We start from the raw sequence: 23,244 nt of genomic DNA, 5'->3' as shown, positions 1-23,244 counted from the left end.
TAACTGCAATCCACATAATAAAGTTGACATACAGATTGCTTAGAAACTGATATATACCTAAAAATGATACTCTATGTATCACAGTATGCTCATTTGACCTCATATTGTTCAGAATTAATCACTGGGCTCAAATCTCTTACTTTTGTAACCACATGTTTTCTGCCGGCTAGGACACAGTATGAATAAAATGTACTCAGCTAGATATAAAACATTTGACTTACTATACTACTGATATGGGGTAAAGGTCAATGCTGTCAAGGGAGTGGGAAAGAAGAGAAACTAAAATGTTAATGCTTCTTGGAAAATGATTAAAAGAGAAATGATTTGAAACTGTTCATGTGATCCCCATGGAGGGCCTCACCCTCCCTGGGGACTGGAGGGGGGGATGGGGTGGGGTGATGGGGGACTGGCGTCAGGGGGAAGGGAGAAGGAGCTGAGTTTGACAGTTGAAGTAAGGTTGTTTCTAATTAAAAAACAAAAGAAAGAAACTGTTCATGCTTGAATGCATTAAAACCTATATAAATAAAGATGGCCTGAGTTAGTCAAGGCCATCAGTTTGAACAACAACTGGTGTTCAGACTCCTCAATTTTCACCGATTTCACACATTCTTCCTGCAGCACAAGAACCCTGCTGGAGCTGGACTCTAGCACTTTGCCTTACAGAGATTTTCAGTTTCATGAGTTTGCATTTATTAATTGTTGATCTTAGTGTCTATGCTTTTGGTGTTCTGTTTAGGAAGTTGTCTTCTTACCAATTGTGTAATTGTGTTCAAGGCTATTCCCCAGGATCTCTTCTTCTTCTCTTCTTCTCCTCCTCCTCCTCCTCCTTCTCCTCTTTCTTCTTTGTTTTTTTCGAGACAGGGTTTCTCTGTGTTCTTTGGAACCTGTCCTGGAACTCACTCTGTAGACCAGGCTGACCTTGAACTCACAGAGATCTGCCTCCCTCTGCCTCCCGAGTGCTGGGATTAAAGGCGTGCGCCACATCTTCTATCAGGTTCAGTGGATCTGTTTATATGTTGAGGTCTTTGATTCACTTGGACTTGAGTTTTGTGCATGGTGATAGACGTGGATCTATTTGCATTCTTCTACATGCAGACATCCAGTTAGATCAGCACCATTTGTTGGGATGCTTTCTTCTTTTCCTTTGTGCATTTCTGACTTCTTTATCAAAATTTGGGTGTTGATCAGTGTGTGGATTTATATCTGCATTTTAATCCAATTTAATCTGCCTGTTTTTATGCTAATATCATGTAGGTATTATTACTATAACTCTGTGGTACATCATCAGGGATGATGATACTTCTGGAAGTTCTTTTATTATACAAGATTGTTTTAGCTATCCTTTTTTTTATATTTGAAGTTGAGTATTGTTCTTTCAAGGTCTGTAAAGACTTGTGTTAGAATTTTGATCAGGGTTGTGTTGAATCTGTAGAATGGCTTCAGTAAGATGGCCGTTTCACCAAGTTTACTCTACCGCTCCATGAACATGAGACTAACTCAATTTTTTAATATAGGCACATAGTGCTATGAGCTTTCCTTTTAGCACTGCTTTCATTGTGTTTGGATATGCTGTGTATTCGTTTTTCATTGAATTCCAGGAGGTCTTTAATTTCTTTCTTATTTTTTTGCTTGACCCAGTGGTAGAGAGTTATTAAATTTCCATGAGTTTGTAGTATTTCTGTTGTTGTTGAAATCCAGCTTTAATCATGGTGGTCTGATAGGATGCAGGGGATTATTTTAATTTTCTGGTTTCTGTTGAGACTTGCTTTGTGACTGAGTAAGTTTTGAAGGAAGCTCTGTGAGGTGCTAAGAAGAAGGTGTAGTATATTCTTTTATGTTCCATCCCTTGTGTTCTGTTGGTGAAGCTTGCATCTGTAGTTCTTGTTCACTTACATATATTTTTCATTTCCAGAATTCCTTCAATTTGTGTTTTCTTTGTTGCTTCTATTTACTGTTTCAGGTCTTGAGCAGTTTTATTGGTTTCCTTCAACTGCTTGTTTTTTTTTTTTTTCTTGACTTTCTTTAAGGGACTTATTCATTCTCTCCAAGTGTTTGTTTGTCTTTTCCTCCATTTCTTTAAGGGATTTATTCATTTCTTCTTTAAGGACCTCTATCATCTTCAGAAGTCGGTTTTACTATCTTTTTCTTGTGCTTCAGCTGTGTTGGGATTTTTCAGGGCTTGTTAAAAATAATAGTAGGATAACTAGGTTATGGTGATGACATATCGCTCTGGCTGCTGTTGATTGTGTTGGTAAGCTGCCGTCTAGGCATGTGGGTTGGGGTGATTACAGGTCTAGATGCTGATTTCTGAGTTAGTCTTTGTTGCATGGGTGTTTGTTCCTTGGTTTATGTTTCCTCTCTAGTCTTTTAGCCACTGTGGCCTTTGGTTGTGCAGGAGGTCTCTACTCAAGTTGGGGGCTGGGACAATGAGGGGAGGGGAGACTAGGGATAGGGTAAGGGGCACCGAGAGAGTGGGAGAGATCCAAGGGTGGGCAGTGCTAGAATTCTGGCAGCTGGTGTGGCCTCTTGTCACACAAGAGGTCTCCTCAGAGTTGGGGGCTAGAGTTGGGTGGCTGACTTGGCCTCTGGTCAAGCAGGGGGTTCCTGGACCATTTGGTTTATAAAGCTAAAGCATTTCTCTGTTTAGTTTTTGTCTGGATGACCTGTTTATTGGAGAGAATGGGGTATTGAAGCCCCCTATATTTCTGAGAATAATATGTGATTGGAGTTGCAGTATCCTCTTGGTGAATTCTTCCTTTGACAAATGTGTGTTGTTTTCCCTTATAAGAGTTCAGAGACCTGCTCCAGACCCTACCCAGGCTTCCAAAGGTGAAATGCTTCTCAGTGAGGTCACAATGGATGCACTTTTTCTACTGTCACTATTACTTATTTGTTTAATTGGTCTATCAAGGACTGATAGCCAAATCAGGATGGTTAGAGTCCTGACTCTGACCCTGACAACTTTAGTTGTAGCCTAGAGTGAAACAGAGAGGCTTCTCTGGGTAAGAGTGAGTAGGACATGAGGCTACAGACAAGAACAGAAAAGTGGGACGGTTAGAGGAAAGAGGTGCCATGAGCCTCATGGGGGGAGCAAGGCCAACATGAAGAGAACATGGAAGAGTAAGAGCTCAGCTCGAAACACCTCATCTTCACAGAGGGGGGTGGTTTTCTGGCCATTGCTCTGTGCATGTGGAGAAAGCTAGATCATTAAAGAGTCTTCTGGGAAGGGGCAGAGCTATTTTGAAGAGGTAAGGACTTAAGGCCTTTTTTTTGGCCTCACTTTGGATTGAGAAAAAGAGTCAGTGAAGTAATCCCAAAGAGGAAGAGCCAGGAGGGACCAGGAGGAACTTATGCTGAAGTCCTTTGCTCAGTTCTCTCCAGAAATTCCTGTGTGTGTGTGTGTGTGTGTGTGTGTGTGTGTGTGTGTGTGTGTGTGTGTGTGTGTGTGGTTCTCAGGTCCTTCATATGCCAACCTGGTGCCTTTTCCTCCCTACATCCCAGGCTTGGACTCAAGCTCTGTGGACTCAGATAGGAGATATTCATTCTATAAGAACAGACTCAGAAATAATAATACACTTTATACAAGCTTTTAATATTGGAAGATGACACTCATTCTCCCCAAGACCAGTAAACTGGGTTGAGTCCCTCCATGGGTCAACTCACCCACTGTTGATTTCCCCTTATAAAGAGGTACTTTCAGAAGATATCTTGCAACCTTGGTTGACTGCCAGATGCCTTCTGGTCTTCTCCTTGGGTTTCTATATAAAGTTTGAGGATGTCACTTTCATTTTCCTTATGAACTGCTTTGGGACAATTATTTGTTAAGCTAACGTGGACCAAAAAAAAATCCCCAGTCTGAGTGCAGTTTGTGTAATTAGTTAGCTTATTTCATAAGCAAACAGGAAAATTCCCAAACACATCCTCAAGTAGCCATTTCCCATCTAGGGAATTTCTTGTTTGGAAAACAGTTCAGTGCTGCCTTAGGCAATTGCTTCATATTTGACTATGGGAATAAACAGACATATTTCAATGCTTTACACCAAATACCTATTTATTGTTCAAATAACATGAGTACATGTATCTGTGGATATTCTTCCAGGCTTTCTAGGTTACGGCTTCAGGCTTATTCTTAGATGTGCATCACCTGTGTTTTCATTGTGAGTCGCAGTTAGAGAACCTGCAGAGGTGAACATAGGGAGGGCACACCATTTAAACATGCAGGTGGGAATTGGAGTAATGCTCGAACATACTAGATACTGCCCCAAGTCAGAGGTTAGGAGAAGCCTAGAGGAGACTCTTCTCACAGTCCTCGGAAGGACCCAGCCTTGGTGACACCCTGAACTCAGGCTCCTAGTCTCCAGAACTGAGGGACGATCCATTTAATAAGGTATCCTGTTTGTGCCACTTGGTTATTGTTGCCCTAGAAAGCTCATAGAGTGTTTGTGACAGGGTAGCAATCACTGCTGGCACATTCATCTAGCATGTTAGATTGGGACCGATGGAGGTGACGTGACTGAAAGGAAGCAGGGCAACCCTTTGCAGAGGCAGACTGTCCTTTAATCAGAACCATGGAGGGCAAGCTGTACAGGTGTGGAGGTTGTGCACTGAGGCATGGGGGACTTGGGGGTTTTACAGGGCAGAGAAGGGGACACCTGGGGTGGAAGATACTGTCTGTAGCTTTTGTTCCCCATGATGTCTCAAAGTTGTAAATGACAATGGAGGTTGGTCTGTTGACTCTGCCAGGAACTTTCAGGCTCCTACCTGCCTGCAGATGGTATCAATGGTCAATGTTCCTGTGGACAGTTTTTCAACTTTTAGGTCATTGTGTTTCCCAGGGGAACAAAGGAGAAGCCCTTGGGCCACAGCCTCCGGTTCTAAGAATCACTGGGACACCCTGCTCTGTCTTTAAATGCGCTTGTTTTCCTAGAGGCTAATCAGGGCTCTGGGGCTACCATGACAACAACAGATTTCCATTGTATTTGTCTGTACTTGTTTCTTTGAGCTCACCCACTTGAGGAAAGTAACAGAAATTCCAGTGATCTCCCCCCCCCCACCCCCCACTAGAACTGGGATAGACTTCTCTATCCTCATAAAATCTATTGCCACCATCCTAGGCTATCCTGGGCCGTGCAAGTGGGTCCAAAATTGTAATTCTGCCTTTTATTTATTCATAAATAAAAAATTAGAGATTCATATCTTCATTTTTTTTATTTGGCTTTGGAGATTTACTTCCTGATTTTCCTAAAGTTTTACCCAGCAAAGCATAACTGTCCATAGGGTGTGGTGGATTGAGTGAGAGTGATCCCCACAACTCATGTATTTGAACCCTTGGTCCCTGGTTGGTGGAACTGTTCGGAAAGGATTAAGAGGTGTGTCCTTGTTGGAGGAGATGGGTCACTGAAGGTGGATTTTGTGGTTTTAAAAGCCTCAGCATTCCTCTCTGTCTCTGTCTCTGTCTCTCTCTGTCTCTCTCTCTCACTCCTCTCTGCCTCCAACTTATGAATTTGGATGTAGACTCTTAACTACTGCTCTAGTACAATCTGCCTGCTTTTTGCCATGCTCCCCACTATGATAATCATAGACTGTAACTCATTGAAATTGTGATCCCCCAAATTAAATGCTTTTTTTTAAAAAAATTATTTGGTCATAATTTCTCTTCAGTGCAATAGGGAAAAAAACTAATACAGGTGGAGGTAACCAAGTTTGCAGGTGGCAGGTTAACAGAGTTGTCACTCAACACAGATCCTGGTCCCTTGCCTGATTCTGTCACAGAGAACTGGACAGCCTCTCTCTTCTCAGTAACCTGGTCTCCTTGCGTGCGTGTGGCTTTTTTTCTTGACTTCCCTTGTTTTCCCACTTCCAGTCTCAGTGGTGACTCTGCAGAGTTGCTTTCCACATTCTTCCCATGTGATTAGGGAGAGCAGTTAGCTTTCACTTCCACTCTACACTCTGGACAGTCACTGGATCAGGGGAGGATGCATTTCTCATAATCTTGTTCCCTCCACATATTCTGTCCTGAGTGTCTTTGACATGTCCTGTGTCCTTGAACCACAGTTACCATACATGTTATCATCTCACCAGCCTTCAAGCACTTAGGAGTGGGACCTGGTTGCCATTTGCATGGTGGTTGTGTAAGGAGTAAGCAAATGACTAAGTCTCGTGGGTTTTACTCAGGAGCTGCTGAGTCTGACTGGAGGAGGAGGAGTGAAGGGTATTTAGACAGCGTTGGGAGGCTCCAGAATGGAGACTCATTCTTTGGTTAGTAGAGCTGTCATAGATAGGAATGGCATGACAGATGAGTGTATATTAACTCTAGGACAGGGATAACATGGCAGATGAATGTATTTAAACACCAGGGTAGGGATAACACGGCAGATGAGTGTATTTAAACTCTGGGAACTCTGGACATCTTGCATTGTAGGAAATCAACGAAAGACTCTGAAAGAGCTTATGAGGATTCCATCTGTTGATATTTACCACTTAGTAAATAAAACAGAGACATCTAAGATGTGCTTGTTAGTTGTTGAATTAAAACTGTACATTTCGCCAGGCGTTGGTGGCGCACGCCTTTAATCCCAGCACTCGGGAGGCAGAGAGAGGCAGGCGGATCTCTGTGAGTTTGAGGCCGGGCTGGACCTATAGCCTCCGAAACAATACAGAGAAACCCTGTCTCGTAAAAACCAAAAAAAAAAAAAAAAAAAAAAAAAAAAAAAGAAAGAAAGAAAGAAAGAAGAAAAAAAAACTGTATATTTCATGTCAGCACAGATAAACATCTTTAATGAAAAAAATCGTTATTTTCCAAAATAAAAATTTTATCCATTGGTAGGAGAAGAATTATCTTTCCTTCTCCCATCACTAGGTTCATGGATGAAGCCTCTGAAATGAAAGACAGAACAAGAGAAAAGCATATGTATCTACTAACTATGATTTTTCTGTTGACCTTTGTAGGGAGGCAAAGACAAGATGATGGGAGCAGTTGTGGTTGGTTTGTTGAAGATGTGGATAGTCACGAACTGGACTAAAAAAATTGATCTGGGGGTAAGCACTGGCTGCTCTCCCAGAGAATTTAGGATCAGTTCCCAGAAGCCATGTGGTGGCTTCTAACCAGCTATAGCTCCAGTTCTAGGGGATTCTGATGCCCTCTTGTGGAATCCGCAGGCACTACATGCATTGCTGCACACACATAAATGAAGGCAAAACACCCCATACATATAAAAGAAAATCAAATAACGTCTGAAAAGAATAAAAAGGATGATCAAAGGTGATGAACAGGTGAGCCTCACATGACCTGTGTGCCTAATGTCTTCCCTGTGTCTTAGACAGCAGGATGCCTTTCCTCTAGGAGTGGACAGGGCCCTTGAGTGAGCTTCTCCATATTCACGGGGACGAATAAGGGAAGCTGGGAGTGACCTTCTCGCTTACAGGTTTTTCTCAAGTGCCTTCTGCTGCATTTTGGGGTGGTGCCTCCTGGACCTCATCAGGTTTGTGTATGTCTTTCATGTGGCCCAACTGAAGAAGTGTAGATTCTCCTATCTGTTCTGTTTTAATAGTTTGTTTTTGGTGCCTGGCTCTGCATAGTTGTGTGTTTGGAAGAACTAGTCTTTCTTGGCCCTTTGAGATAATTATTGTTGTTTTTGTAAAAAAGATAAGGTTTATTTTTCAATCTTAGCACTGTTGCCATTTTGGGCCAGAGCCTTCTTTGCTCTGGGGGTGTGCTGTGGTCTGTGGGTGTTTAGCAGCAGCAGATGCTGTAGTCCCTCCCACTCCACTTGCAATTCTGACAAGTCATCTTTTAATATTGCTGATCCCAGCCCTCATTGCTGGAAACTGACACCCCCAACTTACATGTTGGTTTCTTATACATGATCTCTGAAATCATGTCAGCACACTTTACACAATCTGCCTTATAGGCTGAATATTTGTGTGCCCCCAAAAGTCATATATTAAAACTCAATTTACGCACCTCAGTGGTGCCAGTGTACAAAGACATCAGCAATTTAGGGGTTGACCCTCTCTAGAGGTCTCCCGGTTCTATGCCTCTTCACTCCTTCTTACATCACCGACAGTAAGCCACATCCATCTCCATGTTTCCCCCTGCATACTGCTCTAGATTAGCAAAAACAGAGATTTTTTTCCTTCTCAGGCCAGCAGTTTGCATATCCATGAGGTCAAGAGCCATAGCATGTTCATGTCTGCCATGAATAGAGTTTTGGGTACTTCTGATGGTACATTTTTATTAAATGATCAAACGACTGACAGAGGGGCGTTTCAGTGATGAGGTAGCTATTTCTCTATTATGAAAACTCCCTTAGGCAGGGAGTACATAGATGTGTGTACACCAAGGCTGATGTAGAGATCTGACCACCATACAAATGCATGGGTCTTGAGAGGACATCTTTGTTGAAATCCATTTCAGTCACCCACATTGCTCTAGCAGAGAGCCAGCAGGGCTTGCCAGGGTGAATTGGAGCACAAATCCACAGTATAAGCAGTAAGAGAGACATTTCCCCAAGTTTGTCAGGAAAGGAAGGACCTAGCTTACAGGAGCCTAGGCAGGGGAGGACATCAGTTGGTCTCAGTGAAAAGATTCTTCTAGAATCTTTAGCTTCACTTATCCGGAGTCTTGAACTACACTGGAATAACTTGGTATTGGGTTCGATGGTCCTGGGAAGACCACTGTGTTTGTTGCATAGACATTTGGAATGACCACATCCACCTGAAAGACAAAGGCACACAGCAGATGCACACTTCACTAATTCTAGAGGAATCCTCTGGAGGTTCATTGCTGGAAGACAACACTTCAGCATGGTGTGGCTCAGCTGGTGGGATTTGTAATAGGCGAAGTCTGGGGGATCGTGATTGGGCTGTGATTACTACTTTCATGAATGGGTTTATTCTTGACTCAGGGAGAGAGCTAGGTTTCATGAGAGGATGTTGCAATAAAGCAAGGCTACCCCACATGCTTGAACATTTCTCAGTCAGGCCACTATTCTTTTTCCTTCTCTGCTGTTATAACCCAGAGAAAGCCTCTGCTCAGAAGTTCTCCAGGACAACTTCTTAAAACGTCCTTAAAACCTTCACCTATTTACGGGGGGGGGGGGATGTGTGCTGTTTAGATACTCCAGCCACTAGGTTTGAGAGGCAAGGAAACCTCTTTATTTATAAATTACCCAACCTACTGATAACAGCAGAAAGTAGACTAAGGTCTCCCAGGAATAAAGGTAAATTAAAGACAAACACCAACACTTATAGATTATTTTTCCACTTCATCCTCTTTAGTAGGAACAAAATTCACAGAGACCCTGGTAGTTTTCCATCATCTTGGGGTATATTTCCACCCACAAAGGACTCACATTGTTTTGCTGACAGCAGGTCACTTGGCATCCAAAGTGGGAAGACACACTGGCAATACAGAACTCCAAGAGGCAGAAGATGAGCAGCACACCAGAAATAGCCATACCTGTATTCTAGAATCAGAAGAAATATGAGGGCTAGGACTTTGACAAGACTCTGCAATGGACAATCTGTGTGTCCTTGGCAAAGCCTCTCCCCCTTAGCCTTATGGGTGCAAATGTGTCCCAGGTCTTTGTGAGGCTAAAGTGTGGGTGGAAAATGGCTATTTATCATTTACTGTAGTAGCCTTTATGGGAGGGAGAGTCATTAGTTAAGGAAATGTCAAAAAAGGTTGCATCAGAGGTAATTTTTTAATGAAATAGGTTGAGTAGAGAATACACATGGCCTTGTATGTCAAAGGGATCAGGCTGGATGCCATGCTGAAGAGAGCTTTGAGGAGGACAGGGTGGCAGGGGGTGGGGGGCAGGGACAGAGGAAGGGGCAGGGGCAGGGGCGGGGGCGGGGCAGGGGAGGACTGTTATAGTGACTGAGGTGACAGATGCAGTGGCTAGGATCCACTTTGCAATGGGAAACAAAGTGGGAATCATGGCTGGATTGTGGATTCATTCCCAAAGAAGAACCAACTGGATTCCTTAAGAAACCAGCTGTGAGGTGAAAGAGGGATCATGGTTTCTTCATGGTTTTATCTGCAGCAACTGAAGGATGGAGTTGCCTTATGACATGGAAAAAACAAAAACATGCTATGTGCTGATAGAAAAATCTCTAAGAAAATGGAGGGGATAGATAGTGTAGAAGAGAGAAGGGATGGGGGAGGGCAGAGCGTGGTCTGCTGGGTGAGGCTGTGGTCCATTGGCAGGTTGAGAGGGTATGCCCAAAGCTGCCCATTGAGCTCAGTATCACAACTTCCTGTGACTGCTGAGTACCAGATTAGTGCCGAGGGCCAAACTGAGATGTTTGTTAGTGTAAAAACACAACCTGGATCTCAAAGGGTCATTACTCAAAATGAAAATACCTGGCACTTACTGTGCTTTAACTAAAAGTGGCCCTGACCCTCATGTCTCTATATCCAAGTCCCACATTAGCAAGAATCCTTCTTCTTGGCAATACAAAATCCTACCTGCTCTTTTTACTGCAGTCCTGTGCTGTGGGCTACCGCCTTCTCCCCTCCTCAGCCTATAAGACTGGCCCTCTATTCTATGTGGGCATGAACTATCCCCGAAGTCTCTGCCATGCTGCTGTCTGTCTGTGTGTCTGTGCAATAATCACTCTTCCTAGACTCCTTCATCCTCTGGGACCTGGCACTGAGTGCCCACCAGACTTCTCTCCCTCCCCAAGTTATTACTTTCTTCTTTTAATAGTGTATGCTAATGAAAAATTAATATAAATTAGTTGCAATTTTAATGTGGCAAGGAATTTAAAATCATATATGCAGCCCATAATCTATTTCTATCAGGCGGTGCTAGTTGCTAGTGTAGGTGAGCAGGTGACAGTTGTCCCAGTTGATCCTGCTGTTGTCTAGCTATGCTTGTTCATGTACTACTTTCTGTGGATGCTAAAGGTCTGCTGTATTGTGACAGGAACTGTATGCCCTGCAAAGCCTAAAAGCCCATCTGTCTCTTCAGAAAATGTTTGTTAGGGTTTGGCAATCCTAGACTCACCTTATGATGCTGTTATAGGGCCAATCTTGTGAACATCCTGATATTTGCAAGAAAATGGATGCAATCTTAAGTCATTATGTTAGAAGAAATAAGCAGGATTCAGAGAGACTAATGCTACACATTTTCTTTCATGTGGAACTTAGATTTTATTTTTTTTGTGTGTGTCATAATACTAGAAGGGGGGACCATTGGAAGGAAGGAAAACATCACCAGGAGATGGGCATGGAGCGATGTTTCAATGGTTAACATCTCTAGCTGCTTTTGCTGAGGGCCTGGGTTCAGGTCCCATCACCCACATGGTGGTTATCTATAACTTCAGTTCCAGGGGCTCCAAGGCTCTCTTTTGACCTCCATGGGCACGGACATACACGTGGTACATGGACAAACATGTAGGCAAAACATGTACACACATAGAAAAAATTAAAAAAAAATAAAAAGCAGAGTTGGGATTAACTAGGGGGAGGAAAGTGAACCTACAGGGGGTGGGAGATAGAGGGGGATGGGTAGGGAAGGGAAAAATCGAGAACACAGAGGATGACAGGTGTGTGTAATGATGAAACCTAGCACTTTGGAAACTAGTCTAAAAAACTAAACTTAAAAGTTTTCAAAGGAGGGAAAATGTTTGTTGAACCCTGGTCTCCTTAGCAGGTGGGAAGGCTGAGACTGTGGAGGGCTGCTAATGTGTTGACATCTGGTGTTTTATGCATCATCATGTTGAATTTTTCCAATGCTACAAGGCAGGTACTGTTTTACAGAGACAATAAAAGCTGGTGAAGGGCTACAGCTGAGGACTTTAAACCCTGTCCTGACACTAAAAGAACTTCCTTTTCTTCCAGTGCTCAACGGGAAGGCTCGGTTGCCAGGGCCTTTCTGACATAGTCTGAACATAGCTAAGTGAAGGCAGAGATCTTTGGTTGTGGATACTTACCCAGTTGTCATAGTAAGGGTAGTCACTGTGGTGAACATTTGCTCCTGAGACACTCATATCTGTGATGAAGAGTATGACGCCCACTGCAGAACAGATGGCGCTGAAGATGTTCAAGCCTACACTGCCATTCATCTGGAGAAGGCGCACAGGGTCAAGAAGGGAGAGGAAGCTGAGTATAGCGGAGACAAGCAGATTCAGCAAACACCCCTCCCCCATTTGTACTGTGTTAAGTTAGACCACATATGATCTTTTCCATCATAATAATTTATAAAAGACATAGTTCAATGGTATGAAGCACTTTATACATCTGGACCATGTATGGGAAGTGTGTCTAGATATGTTTTACTTCTGTTTCTGGGTATTTTCCAATAGAGCTCATCTGATTGTAGGATCTTGATCACTAGGAGACAGTTACTCTGGGCAACCTGCTCATCAAGGAAGCAGAGCTATTATACTGGCCCATTGTTAGGGAAGCACAAAAAACCCTTTCCACGTGTTTCTTCAGAGTTTAGTTTCTGGATTTCTTTGTGAAGCAGGTGCTGGGACCTTTACTGGCCCCTGCAGGAATGGCTGGAAGCCTGCTCTATATGCTATGGACATACTCTGTGTAGTGTGTTCTCAGGAGCTTCGTGTCTTCTCCTGTGAAGGTCTCCGATGTAAGGTAGTCCTGTCTCCCTCTGTCCTTCTTCCAATCCTGACTCCTTAACAGTGGTAGCAGCATTTTCCTTCCCTCTCTGAGCTGTGCATGTCCGTGTCTCTGGCTGTATGCTAGAGTTAGCGTGCATGTGAGTGCCCTAGGTCTGGTCTTGGTGGTTCGAGAGTAAGGAAAGGATTGCTTGTCAGTCTTATTCCTCACTGTGACCCTGTAGGTTCCCAGGTGGGACAGACGTCCTCAGGATGTGACTTACCAGACAAGGTGAATTAGGCTGATTTTCTGCCGCCACTGAGAGAGATCCTGAAATGATAAACTTGTACACAAGATTGGGAGTTTACCAAGGGTTAGGCGTCAGCACACCCTTCCTTAGGAATCTGATTTGGAGAGCAGACAGTCTCTCACAGAGTTACTTATGGGTATCCCAGCTCTACAATGGTAGAAAATGTGTGTGCTGACTTGCTAAGTGGCAATGATGGAATAATCAGGGCTTTAGGATTCACCAGAATAGGTTTCAAAGTCTAGTTTGAAATTTAAGTGATCTTTGGTGAATTAATAATCCCTCTAAGTCTTCATTTCCTCATCTGAGAAAATGTGGGCATTCATATCAGGTATCATTGTTATAACTTATGCCTCATATTTACTGTGTCTTGTTCATAGTACTCAACTGATATTACCCCGTTTCCTACTGTTTGTTTACACATGTTCATCATCTAATACTTGTCAGGCTTTATATTAGGACTCATGAGGTGAGGGCCTCTAGAGGGAAGTGGGAGAGGGTGCTGACTCCTCCGCATGTTCTGATACGAGTTCAGAATTAGCTCTCTCGGTTGCATGCCTGAATGGGTTCAGTTGCTTAGATAGTGAATGCGAGTCTCATCATACAAAGGGTGAATTTCTTGCCAATACCCGTGCTCTCCAGGCGATGTGGCTGAGGGGTCACCTGCTATTGTTAGCCCAGTGTGATAACAGTGGTGGTCTAAGAGGACAGCAACTAAGATTTCATAAAATCTGCTATCTACTGACTTCTGCTTGAGGTGCTTTAAGAAAAGGTGCTGCTGAGAGGAAATTCACATGCCTTACCATTCATTAACTGAAAGCGCGCAGTCCCAGTATTTTTTATTGTATTTATAGTTGTATAATCTAAGTCTAGAACATTTTCATCATCCCCTACTCAGTAGTAATCTTGTCCACATCTTCCTTTGTCCACCCATGTGCAGTGTTTCTCTTAAACCTGAGTACTAGTCCACCTAACACTATTGTTATTTCCCTTTTAAAGATGGTCAAAATCTGGGTGTAGATGTATCATTTTCTTCAGTAGTGTAGCCCCTAGTAAGTTGCCATGCTCCGGTAAATGCCCCCTCACCCATGCTCATACAAGCAACCCTAGTTTAAACTCGGTGGGTCAGAAGAAAAAAACACCATGAAAGTAGGAGGTGGACTAGTTGGGGAAAAGTGGGGGTCAGTAGGAGTGGGAAGAGGGATAAAAGAGGGTAATGGGGGTGAATGTGATATGAACATATTTATAAATTTTTAAAAATGAATAAAGTAACTTTGAAAATATGGGCAGAATGAGGCTTATGGATTTTAAACAATTTACTCAAGATCATCAAGCAAATAGCAAAGCTTGAGATCAAACCCAGTAGCTTGACTTCAGACTTAATCTCTTACCCTTCTTCCTGTATCCCCATTTGGGGCGGATGCATAGTTACCTACAATGAAAATGTATTTGATCTGCTTCTCTTCCAAGGAAAATGTCCTATTTTTTTTCTGTCATTGGAGAAACAAGTCTCAATTTCACAGCTTTTCCCTTATAGAAATGTGTTAGGAAGTAAGAGAAGAAGGTTGGGCTTTCATGTTCTTGTTAGTCCTCTGGAGGCGCCAAAGGAGACGTTCCTTTGCTCTGGAGGAGGGCATAAGTAATAGATGGGAAGCAGAAAGACAGACCTGGAGTTAAGAAAGTGACAAGGGACAGCAACAAACAATGGCAACAACAAAACGCCCAAAGACAGAGGGAAGAAAGCTCTGACCTGAAGGGCCACCAGGGCATTTGGGATGTCAGGACACCTCCTGGTGTTCACAAACACTCAGGGGAATCTCACATGACACAGAAAGCCAGTGAGTAGCAGTGACAATATTAGATGTTTCAACACAGGTCTATCCACAAGCACAGACATCATTGGAAGATTGGGGGAGCAGAGAGGGCTCAGCTCCAAGTCTGGATCAGTTCAGAGTTCAAGGAACACGCAGCCTAGGAAGATGAGTCATGAACAAGAGGAGTCATGAGTGTGTGTCAGAACAGGAAGGGACAGGATGTATCTCCAAAGGGTACATCCTTATGACTCTGTGAGCTTGTGAAGCTGTGGCGGATGGCAGAGTGCCAACCTGTTTTATTATTTTATGGGAAAGGTTGGCGTTGGTTGACTTCTAAGATCACTCTGGAGTTTGGATATTTATGGGAAAACGAGTATTGAGCCACAGGTAGGTGAGGGAAAAACAAAAGGCTGCTGGAGAGGGTCAGAGCAGGGTGTGTGTGTGCACTGGGGAGGTACCAGGAAAAAATGAGAGAGTCCAAAGGCAATAAACTAGCATGGAGGAAGAACTGTAGCACTTTTGTGGAGTCACAGATCGCATGGGCCTTTTCAGAAAGAGAATGCAAGGCTATCTTGCTAGAAATTCCACTGAAATGGCCTCTGAGCCCATCTGTGGACAGCGAGTTAGACATCTCCACTGCTGGGTCACAAACTCTAATGACTATTGAGCAAAAGCAAAGCAAAGCAAAACAAAACAAAACAAAAACAGAAAAAAACAAAAAACAAGCCAAAAGTGCTTCTTGAGCTTAGTCTTCTGGGTGTTTCTTGAACAATGCCTGAAAGCCTAGCCCCAGCATCATTTTCTTTGTGAGTTAAATGCTGTCTTTTTGGGTTGATGATCTTGGTCTTTGATGGGTACAACTTTGTAGGGCTATTGCTGATTTGTGACCCTCAGTTTCATATTTTCAAAGACCTAGCTCCAGAGCCTCAGAATGTGACTATAGGTAAGGTTTTACTATGTCTCCCTGACTGATCAGGAGCTCACTATGTAGACCAGACTAGCCTTGAACTCAAAGAGATCTTCCAGCTTCTACCTCCAGAGTACTGGGATTAAAGGTGTGTTTTATTTGCCCTGCCATTAACATTCTTATAAGAGCAGGTGAGCAATAAACATGGGTGGACTAGAAACTGTCATGTTAAGTGAAATAAGCCAGAATATAAAAGATGAATACCACATGATTCCTCTTATAGGCAGATTGTAGTGTGCGTGTGCATGTGTGTGTGTGTGTGTGTGTTTTGTTATGAAAGGGTACAAAAAGATCATAAGGTTGATGGTAAATAAGAGTGGCAGAATACATTGACTATGAAAGCAGAAGGGGAGTGTGATGAATTGTCAACCTGATCATCTGGGAAGACAGTCTGTCTCACTGAGGGATTGTCTACATTTGTTTGGCCTGTGATCATGCTTGGCGAGGATTATCTTAATTAAGTTAATTGATAAGGGGGAGACCAAAGTCACTGTGGGCAGCCCCGTTCCTTAGGCAGGGATTCCTGACTGTGTAGGAGCTGAGAACTTGAGTTGAACCCAAGCAAGCATGTAGAGTGAGCATTTGTGCGTTTACTTCTCTTTGTTCTTGACTATAGCTATGATGTGACTAGCTGTTTCAAGTTCCCAACACCCCGACTTCTTTACTGTAGCCTGGAATCATATGCTAAAGCAAATCCTTATCCCCCCATGTTGTTTTGTCAGGGTAGTTTATCTAAGCAATAGAAATGAACTAAAACAGGGAGGTATTAGGGGAAAGAAGGGGTCAAGTGGGAGAGGAGCAGGGGAGCAAGGGAGGGGTGGCAGGGAGAAGAGAAGTAGGAACAAAATAGGAGTGAAAGTGCCATAATAAAACCATTACTTTGTATACTAATTTAAAACACTACCACCATTACCACCACCACCATCAACACTGTCATCCCCACCCCTCACCACCACCCCCACCCCCACCCTTCACCCCCACCACCAACACTATCATCCCTACCCCTCACCACCACCACCACCCCCACCCCTCACCACCACCATCAACACTGTCATCCCCACCCCTCACCACCACCACCCCCACCCCTCACCACCACCACCCCCACTCCTCACCACCACCACCAACACTGTCATCCCCACCCCTCACCACCACCACCCCCACCCCTCACCACCACCACCATCCCCACTCCTCACCACCACCACCAACACTGTCACCCCCACCGCTCCCACTACTCCCACCACCAAGGATAACACCACCACCGCCACCACCAGCAACAACAACAACAATAACAGCAACAAAACTACCACCAGCAGCAGCGGCAGCAACAACAACAACAACAACAATGAGGTTGGGACACAAGACAGGCACAAAGGGAAGACATCAGCGGAAGATGGCTAGCTGTAAGGTTAGGCGAGACTGCAGTGTCGATTACCAGCTGACATTCTGGTCTTGGATTTCTGGCCTTCAGAACAGGGAGGTAACATACTTCTATGGTTTGGAGCTACCCAACCTATGGTACTTTGCTACAGTCCATCCCAATCCCTATGTAAACTAAGATATTTGAGCAAGAACCCCCATATTCTCAAACAGCTTGACTAGGCTTCTCTGAGTATCAGACTAGAGCTACTCACCCAGATGGCTCCCCAGAAGGGGAAGCCTCCATACAGGGAGACAGGTACATAGTACCCGAAGAGGTTGGTTAACATGATGGAGCCCATGCCAATGTGCACCAAGCCAATCAGGATCTGGATGGCCTGTCAGGAGAGCCACAGCTGAAGTCTTTGTCTCTAAGCCCTGATCCTGCCTTTCCTTCTACTTTCTTTATATTTAACTACTCACTTGGTTTCCCTGGTCTAAAAGATAATGTGAGAAGCATATTAATAAAATCAACACTATTTATAATTAAATCCTCCTGGAGAAAGCAAGAATTTACATTTCATTATAACCTCTTATTGTTCTTTTTCAAACTTGTTATCTTGGTAACATAGAAACAGTGTCTCTGCACTTTATTAATTTATTTCTTCATTGTGAGCACAACCTCCCATTGTTAAATTTTCTTTGTGTGTATGTGTGTTTGTACATGTTTATATGTGTATGTGCATTCTTGTGTGTGCATATGTGCATGGATGTGTGAGTGTGTGTGAATGGAAGCTAGAGATTGACATCAGGTGTTTTTATCAGTCATTCTTAATCTTATTTTTCTGAGACAGAGTCTCTCACCAAATCTGGAGCTTACCAACTGGCTAACATGGCTGGCCAGCAATCTCTAGGGAGCCTCTTGTCTCTACCTCCCCAAGTATTGGTATTATAGGCTCATGCTTTTGTACCTAGCTTTTACATGGTTACTTTGGATCACTTCAGGTTCCTACACTAGCATGGCAAGCACTTTGCTATCTGAACCACTTTCATACTCATTAGATATTAAAAAAATATTCTCTGAGGACTTCCTAGAGTCTCTGGGGGCAGTTGTAACAACTTGGACAGGTAAGATGACCTTTAGTTTTCTTTTGTATTATACACAGCCTCATGTTCAGCATCCTTGTATGTGACTTTTTGGCCTTCATTTTTTTTCCTTGTCTCATAGATTCAATTTTGTCCTTTTGTACCAAATTCATGTACTGAGGTTCTAGTTTCCTTGACTGTGTATAACCTTATGTAAATATAGGAATGTTGCTGATGTCATGCTGGAATAGGGTGAGTTCCAATTCAATATTTCAAGTGTTATTACTTAAAAAAATGTGAAAATCTAGGATTACTTCAAAAACCAAAATAAAACAAAACAGCCATGTAAGAATTGGAGTGATGCTGCAACAAGCCAAGGAGATACTAGAACCTAGGAGGAAGTTCTGGAAGAGATAATTTCTTCATGCCTCCAGAGGGAGTATGACCCTGACAGACTTTGAGTTTAGATATATATATTCTCCAGAAACGTTAGATAATGCATTTATGTTGTTTTTGGTCATTAGTTCATGGTGCTTTATTATAGCAGTCATAAGAAGCTAATACAGATACGGTCTTGTGTGTGTGTGTGTGTGTGTGTATTCCCTTAAGCTCATATTAATGTTACATTAATAACACATCTCAGAGTAATACCCAATCATTACACAAAGAGCTTCCTCATTCTCTTCATAGTTCCGTAACATTCTGTTTGTTGTAAGTACAACACAGTGGCTTAACCAATGTTAAATTGATGGACAGTATACCGACTGCTTAGTTTCAACTGTCAACTTGACACAACATAGAGTCACCTGGGAAGACAGTATTAATGAGGAATTGTCTAGATTAGGTTAGACTGTGAGAATTTCTGTGGGGCATTGTCTCCATTGCTCATTCATGTAGGAAGATCCAGTCCATCGTGGGCAGCACTATTCCCTAGACAGGGGCCCTGAACTATATAGGATCGGAGAAAGCTATATGAGTGTAAGAAGGCAGCATAGACGTGTCAGTTTGCCTGTGTTCTTGCTGTGGATGTAAGCTGCTTCAAACTCCTGTTTGACTTCCCTGGCAACCTGGAACTGTAAGTCAAACAAACATCTTCTTCCCATCTCTTGCTTTTCATCAGAGTACTTTGCAACAGTAACAGAAACAAAACTTGAACAGATAGTTCAGTTGCTTCCATCCTGTCTCTACAAGCCATACTGCAACAAATAAACTTATAGTTACTACAGCTTTTGCGAATATTGGCATATTTGGAGGCTAAAGTCTCAGAAACAGATCACTGGATGCTTTTTTAAAATGCAAGTTGCCTTTTTCTTTTTTTAAAATTTAAGTTAGAAACAAGCTTGCTTCACATGTCAATCCCAGCTCCTTCTTCCTCCCCTCCTCTCTGCCCTCCACACCAGGTCCCCCAGAGACTCCCATACAATCTCCACTCCGATCCCCAGGGAGGGTGAGGCCCCCCATGGTGGATCTCCAGAGTATGTCATTTCATCCAGGGCAGGGCCTAGGCCCTCCCACAAGAGTCTAGGTTGAGAGAACATCCCTCATTGTGGGATGGGCACTCAAAGTCTATTTGTATGCCAGGGATAAATACTACCCAAGGCCCCATAGATTACCTAGGCCTCCTCACTGACACCCACATTCAGGGGGTCTGAGTCAGTCCCATGCTTTCCACACAGCCATCAATCTGGGGTTCAAGAGCTCCCCCTTGTTCAGGTCAACTGTTTCTGTGGGTTAGACTTCTCCAAGAAAGATTAGAGAGCTGGGATTGAAATGGGCTCTGGATCAGACACAATGCTTGTCACCATGGATTATGCAGTAAAATGGGCTCCCTTGTGCCATTTCAGGCATTGCTGCTGGTCTAGCCTGCTTGCCTTCTTTCTACTTTGGGCAAAGACTTGATTTAATAACTGTGGATTTCATTCCACTTTTGGGAAACTTTGCCATTGTTGGATTTTCTTACTTCCTAAGCAATAGGAAGCACATGCATAGAGGCAAAAGGACCCACATTCAAGATCACTGCTTTTTGGCTATTTTTTAAAATTCTTTGCTACTAAATGCCCAAATCAGAAACTACAAGGCCGTATGCTGAGGCTCCTTGTGATAAAGAGATTTCCAACAGACCTGGGTTTGGTTAAGCCAGCCTCACCTACTTTATTTGAAGTTTCTTTTCTTTCTTTTTGTTTGTATTTAAGTACCTATGTATGTATGTATGTATGCATGCATATATGTATATATGTGTGCACACGTGTGTTTATATGTGTGTGTGTTCATGCAGGAGGGTGAGCATGTGGTCCTTGGACACTGTGCATCTTTTGTGTTGATGTGTGTGCATGTGTGATGATATGTATGATGAGACTGACATCTACCTTGGGTATCATTCCCCAGGATCCATTTATATTTTTTTCTTTGAGACAGGGTCTCTCACTAGCCTGGAACTCACCATGTAAGCTGGGCTGGCTGGCCAGAGAGCTTCAGGGACCTACCTGTCTTTGCCTTCCTGGTTCTGGAATGACAGTGTGCTTTCCCATAGCCATTTTATGTAAGGTGAGTTCTGGGGATGGTACTCAGCTTGGCAGCACTTTACTGAGCACTTTCCTAACTGAGTTTTCCTGTTCTGCTGTTCCTTGTTTAGAAGTTCTATTCATCTATCTCAAACCTCCGCTTTCCTCTGTCTGTAGCATGGCCTAGGGCTCACAAAGTGAACTTTTACTTACCCCTAGGACTTTGCCATTTTTCAAGACTTTCTGGGTTGGCACGGAAACAGGTAGGTTCCCAGGAATTACGTGGATTTGAGTCTGGTTGTTTGGATATAGAGGCACTTGAGGCATGCTTTCTGGGACTACAGGATAACCATTGGGGGGTGCCACCACATATACAGAATTGGCCCTGAGGCCTGGTGAAGGCACTGAAGTCATTCTGATAAAAAAATAAGTACAATAGAATCACTCATCATTTATATACTTGTATTTACAATAAATAGACTTCAAGAGGCTGGGGAGATAGCTTGATCAGTAGCTACTTACTGCACAAACATGGGGATATGGGCTTGAATGTCCAGCACCTTTGTAAAAAGTCAAGCACAGGACCTTGAGATGACTTAGCAGGTGAAGGCACTTGCTGCCTGATGACCTGAGTTTGATCCCTGGGACTCAAATGGTGGAAAGAGAACTGATACCCTAGAGTTTTCCTCTGACCTCCAAGCACATTTAGTGGCACATGTGTGGCCATACACAGTAAGCAATAAAATTTATTAACAATAATTCATAAAAGCAACTTTATTGCCAAGTACACCTGCAGGTCAGGAGCGACAGGGGATCTGTAGGCCTAGCTGATGGCTAGTTTAAAAGATAGGATGGAGAGCAAGTGAGGAAGATACCCTACATAGACCTGTGGCCTCCATACATAAAGGGACACACACGTGCTTGGGCACATAGGACAGTTAACACTTTAAAATAACTAAGAATGAAGTTGGGTGTGGTGGTGCATACCTTTAATCCCTCGGGAGGCACAGGCAGGCAGATTTATGTGAGTTTGAGGCCCGCCTGGTCTACAGAGTGAGTTGCCAGGGCAGCCGGACTACATAGAGAAACCGGTCTCAAAAAAACCAAAGCAAAATACAAAACAAAAAACAAAACAAAACAAAAAAACAAAAACCAACCAACCAAGCAACCAAACAACAACAACAACACCCAACTGAGAATGACTTTTTCTTGAGCAATTCAACCTGTATACTTGCTAATCCCACTTTAGAGATATTGTTAAAACTTAGAGGGCTAGTTGAGCCTGCTAGGCAGCCAATATTTTACAAAGGCACTTCTTTCAATCTAAACTTCAGTACCACAGACTAATAAAGCAAGACCCAGAGAGTTTAGGTGAACCCGGAAGACAGGCTGTGTGCCTTTTCTCTGTTTGCATGTTTCTTAGTGTTTTGATCCTGGTTTGCATACTTTGGAATTACCTGATCCTAATTGCCACAGTGGAAAGACTCTTGGGGAACAATGAGTTCAATTCTCTTATATTTTGGAAAAGAAACTTGGAGTGGGACTTCTCCAGTGTATTGTACATATTAGAAAAATGGAGGGCTTTGTGTTCTAGAAAAGTCCATTATCAGTGTAAAGTGTGTGTGTGTGTGTGTGTGTGTGTAAAATGACCTGTTCAATTTTCTAGGGCCATTAAAGAAGTAACATTTATTTGTTTATCTGCTTTTATTTATGTGTGTGTGTGTGTGTGTAAAGTGACCTGCTCAATTTTCTAGGGCCATTAAAGAAGTAACATTTATTTGTTTATCTGCTTTTATTTGTGTGTGTGTGTCTGTGTGTGTGTGTGTGTGTGTGTGTGTGTGTGTAAAATGACCTATTCAATTTTCTAGGGCCATTAAAGAAGTAACATTCATTTGTTTATCTGCTTTTATTTGTGTGTGTGTGTGTGTGTGTGTTACATGTCACACACTTGGAGGTCAGGGAATAACTGGTGGGAGTTGATTCTTTCCTGTCACCCTGTGGGTCCTAGATCTCAAGCTTGGGTCATTAGTCTTGGCTGAAATAAACTTTACCCACTGAGTTTGTATGCCTTTAAACTTTGCTTTCCTTTTTTCATCCTAGTTCTGGAGCAGACACAATGAACTGAGTACAGTACAGCCTCCTAGTGTTTTCCATCCACTCACATTCCCCACGTCTCGTTTGACACAAACCCCTTACCTCCGTCCCTGAGCCATACCAATACTTGATCATGTGCTCCCACCTTACCGTGCCTGCTGCCAAGGAAGCTCTCCTGCTCCTGCTTCCAACTCTCTGTGCCAAGGAAGCTCTCCTGCTCCTGCTTCTAACTCTCTGCTGTGCAAAATGTACGTTTTAGAGAATGACTGCGGCCTGTCCAGTTGGGTAAATGATCCAAAGTCCTCTCTACTTCCTTCCTGGTTGATGCTGTTCAGAGCTTCCACACCCACATTTGCTTCCTGCTTGAGTCACTGAATCAGTCAAATACAGTTCTATTTGTCAAGGGTTTCATGGGTGTCTGAATGGAGAGATGAGGTTGTGCTGGGTGCTCTGGGAGACAAAAGAATGCCTTGAACACTCAGGGCTTGATGTACTGAGCTGAAATAGAGGTAGGATGACATCAATTTTACAGCAAAGAGATAAGTGATCCCAGG

General features: G+C 43.2%; 1 protein-coding gene across 3 annotated transcripts; it reads right to left on the bottom strand.

The window, feature by feature from the left end:
* Positions 1–4,033: 4,033 nt before the first annotated feature.
* Positions 4,034–22,982, bottom strand: Ms4a8 (membrane spanning 4-domains A8). 3 transcript variants are annotated; one of them, XR_005877827.1, is made up of 8 exons: positions 22,841–22,982; positions 20,810–21,011; positions 17,285–17,407; positions 12,849–12,908; positions 11,941–12,072; positions 9,354–9,467; positions 8,543–8,716; positions 4,034–4,177 (listed from the first exon to the last, which is right to left on the bottom strand). XR_005877827.1 is itself a non-coding variant. In XM_040747401.1 (7 exons), exons 2-7 carry the CDS (start codon positions 21,008–21,010, stop codon positions 4,169–4,171), a joined length of 639 nt encoding a protein of 212 aa, XP_040603335.1. In that variant the 5' UTR covers position 21,011; positions 22,841–22,982; the 3' UTR covers positions 4,034–4,168. The 3 variants fall into 3 exon arrangements, 2 of the variants coding, with proteins under 2 accessions (XP_040603335.1, XP_005063329.1); XM_040747401.1 differs by lacking the exon at positions 8,543–8,716; XM_005063272.3 differs by lacking the exon at positions 4,034–4,177 and having other exon boundaries at positions 8,215–8,716.
* Positions 22,983–23,244: the final 262 nt, after the last annotated feature.

This window comes from Mesocricetus auratus, unplaced genomic scaffold (assembly GCF_017639785.1).
Source record: "Mesocricetus auratus isolate SY011 unplaced genomic scaffold, BCM_Maur_2.0 Super-Scaffold_4256, whole genome shotgun sequence".
Lineage (NCBI taxonomy): Eukaryota > Metazoa > Chordata > Mammalia > Rodentia > Cricetidae > Mesocricetus > Mesocricetus auratus.
The sequence above is the reverse complement of the archived record's forward strand: the minus strand, read 5'-3'. Positions and strand labels throughout refer to the sequence as shown.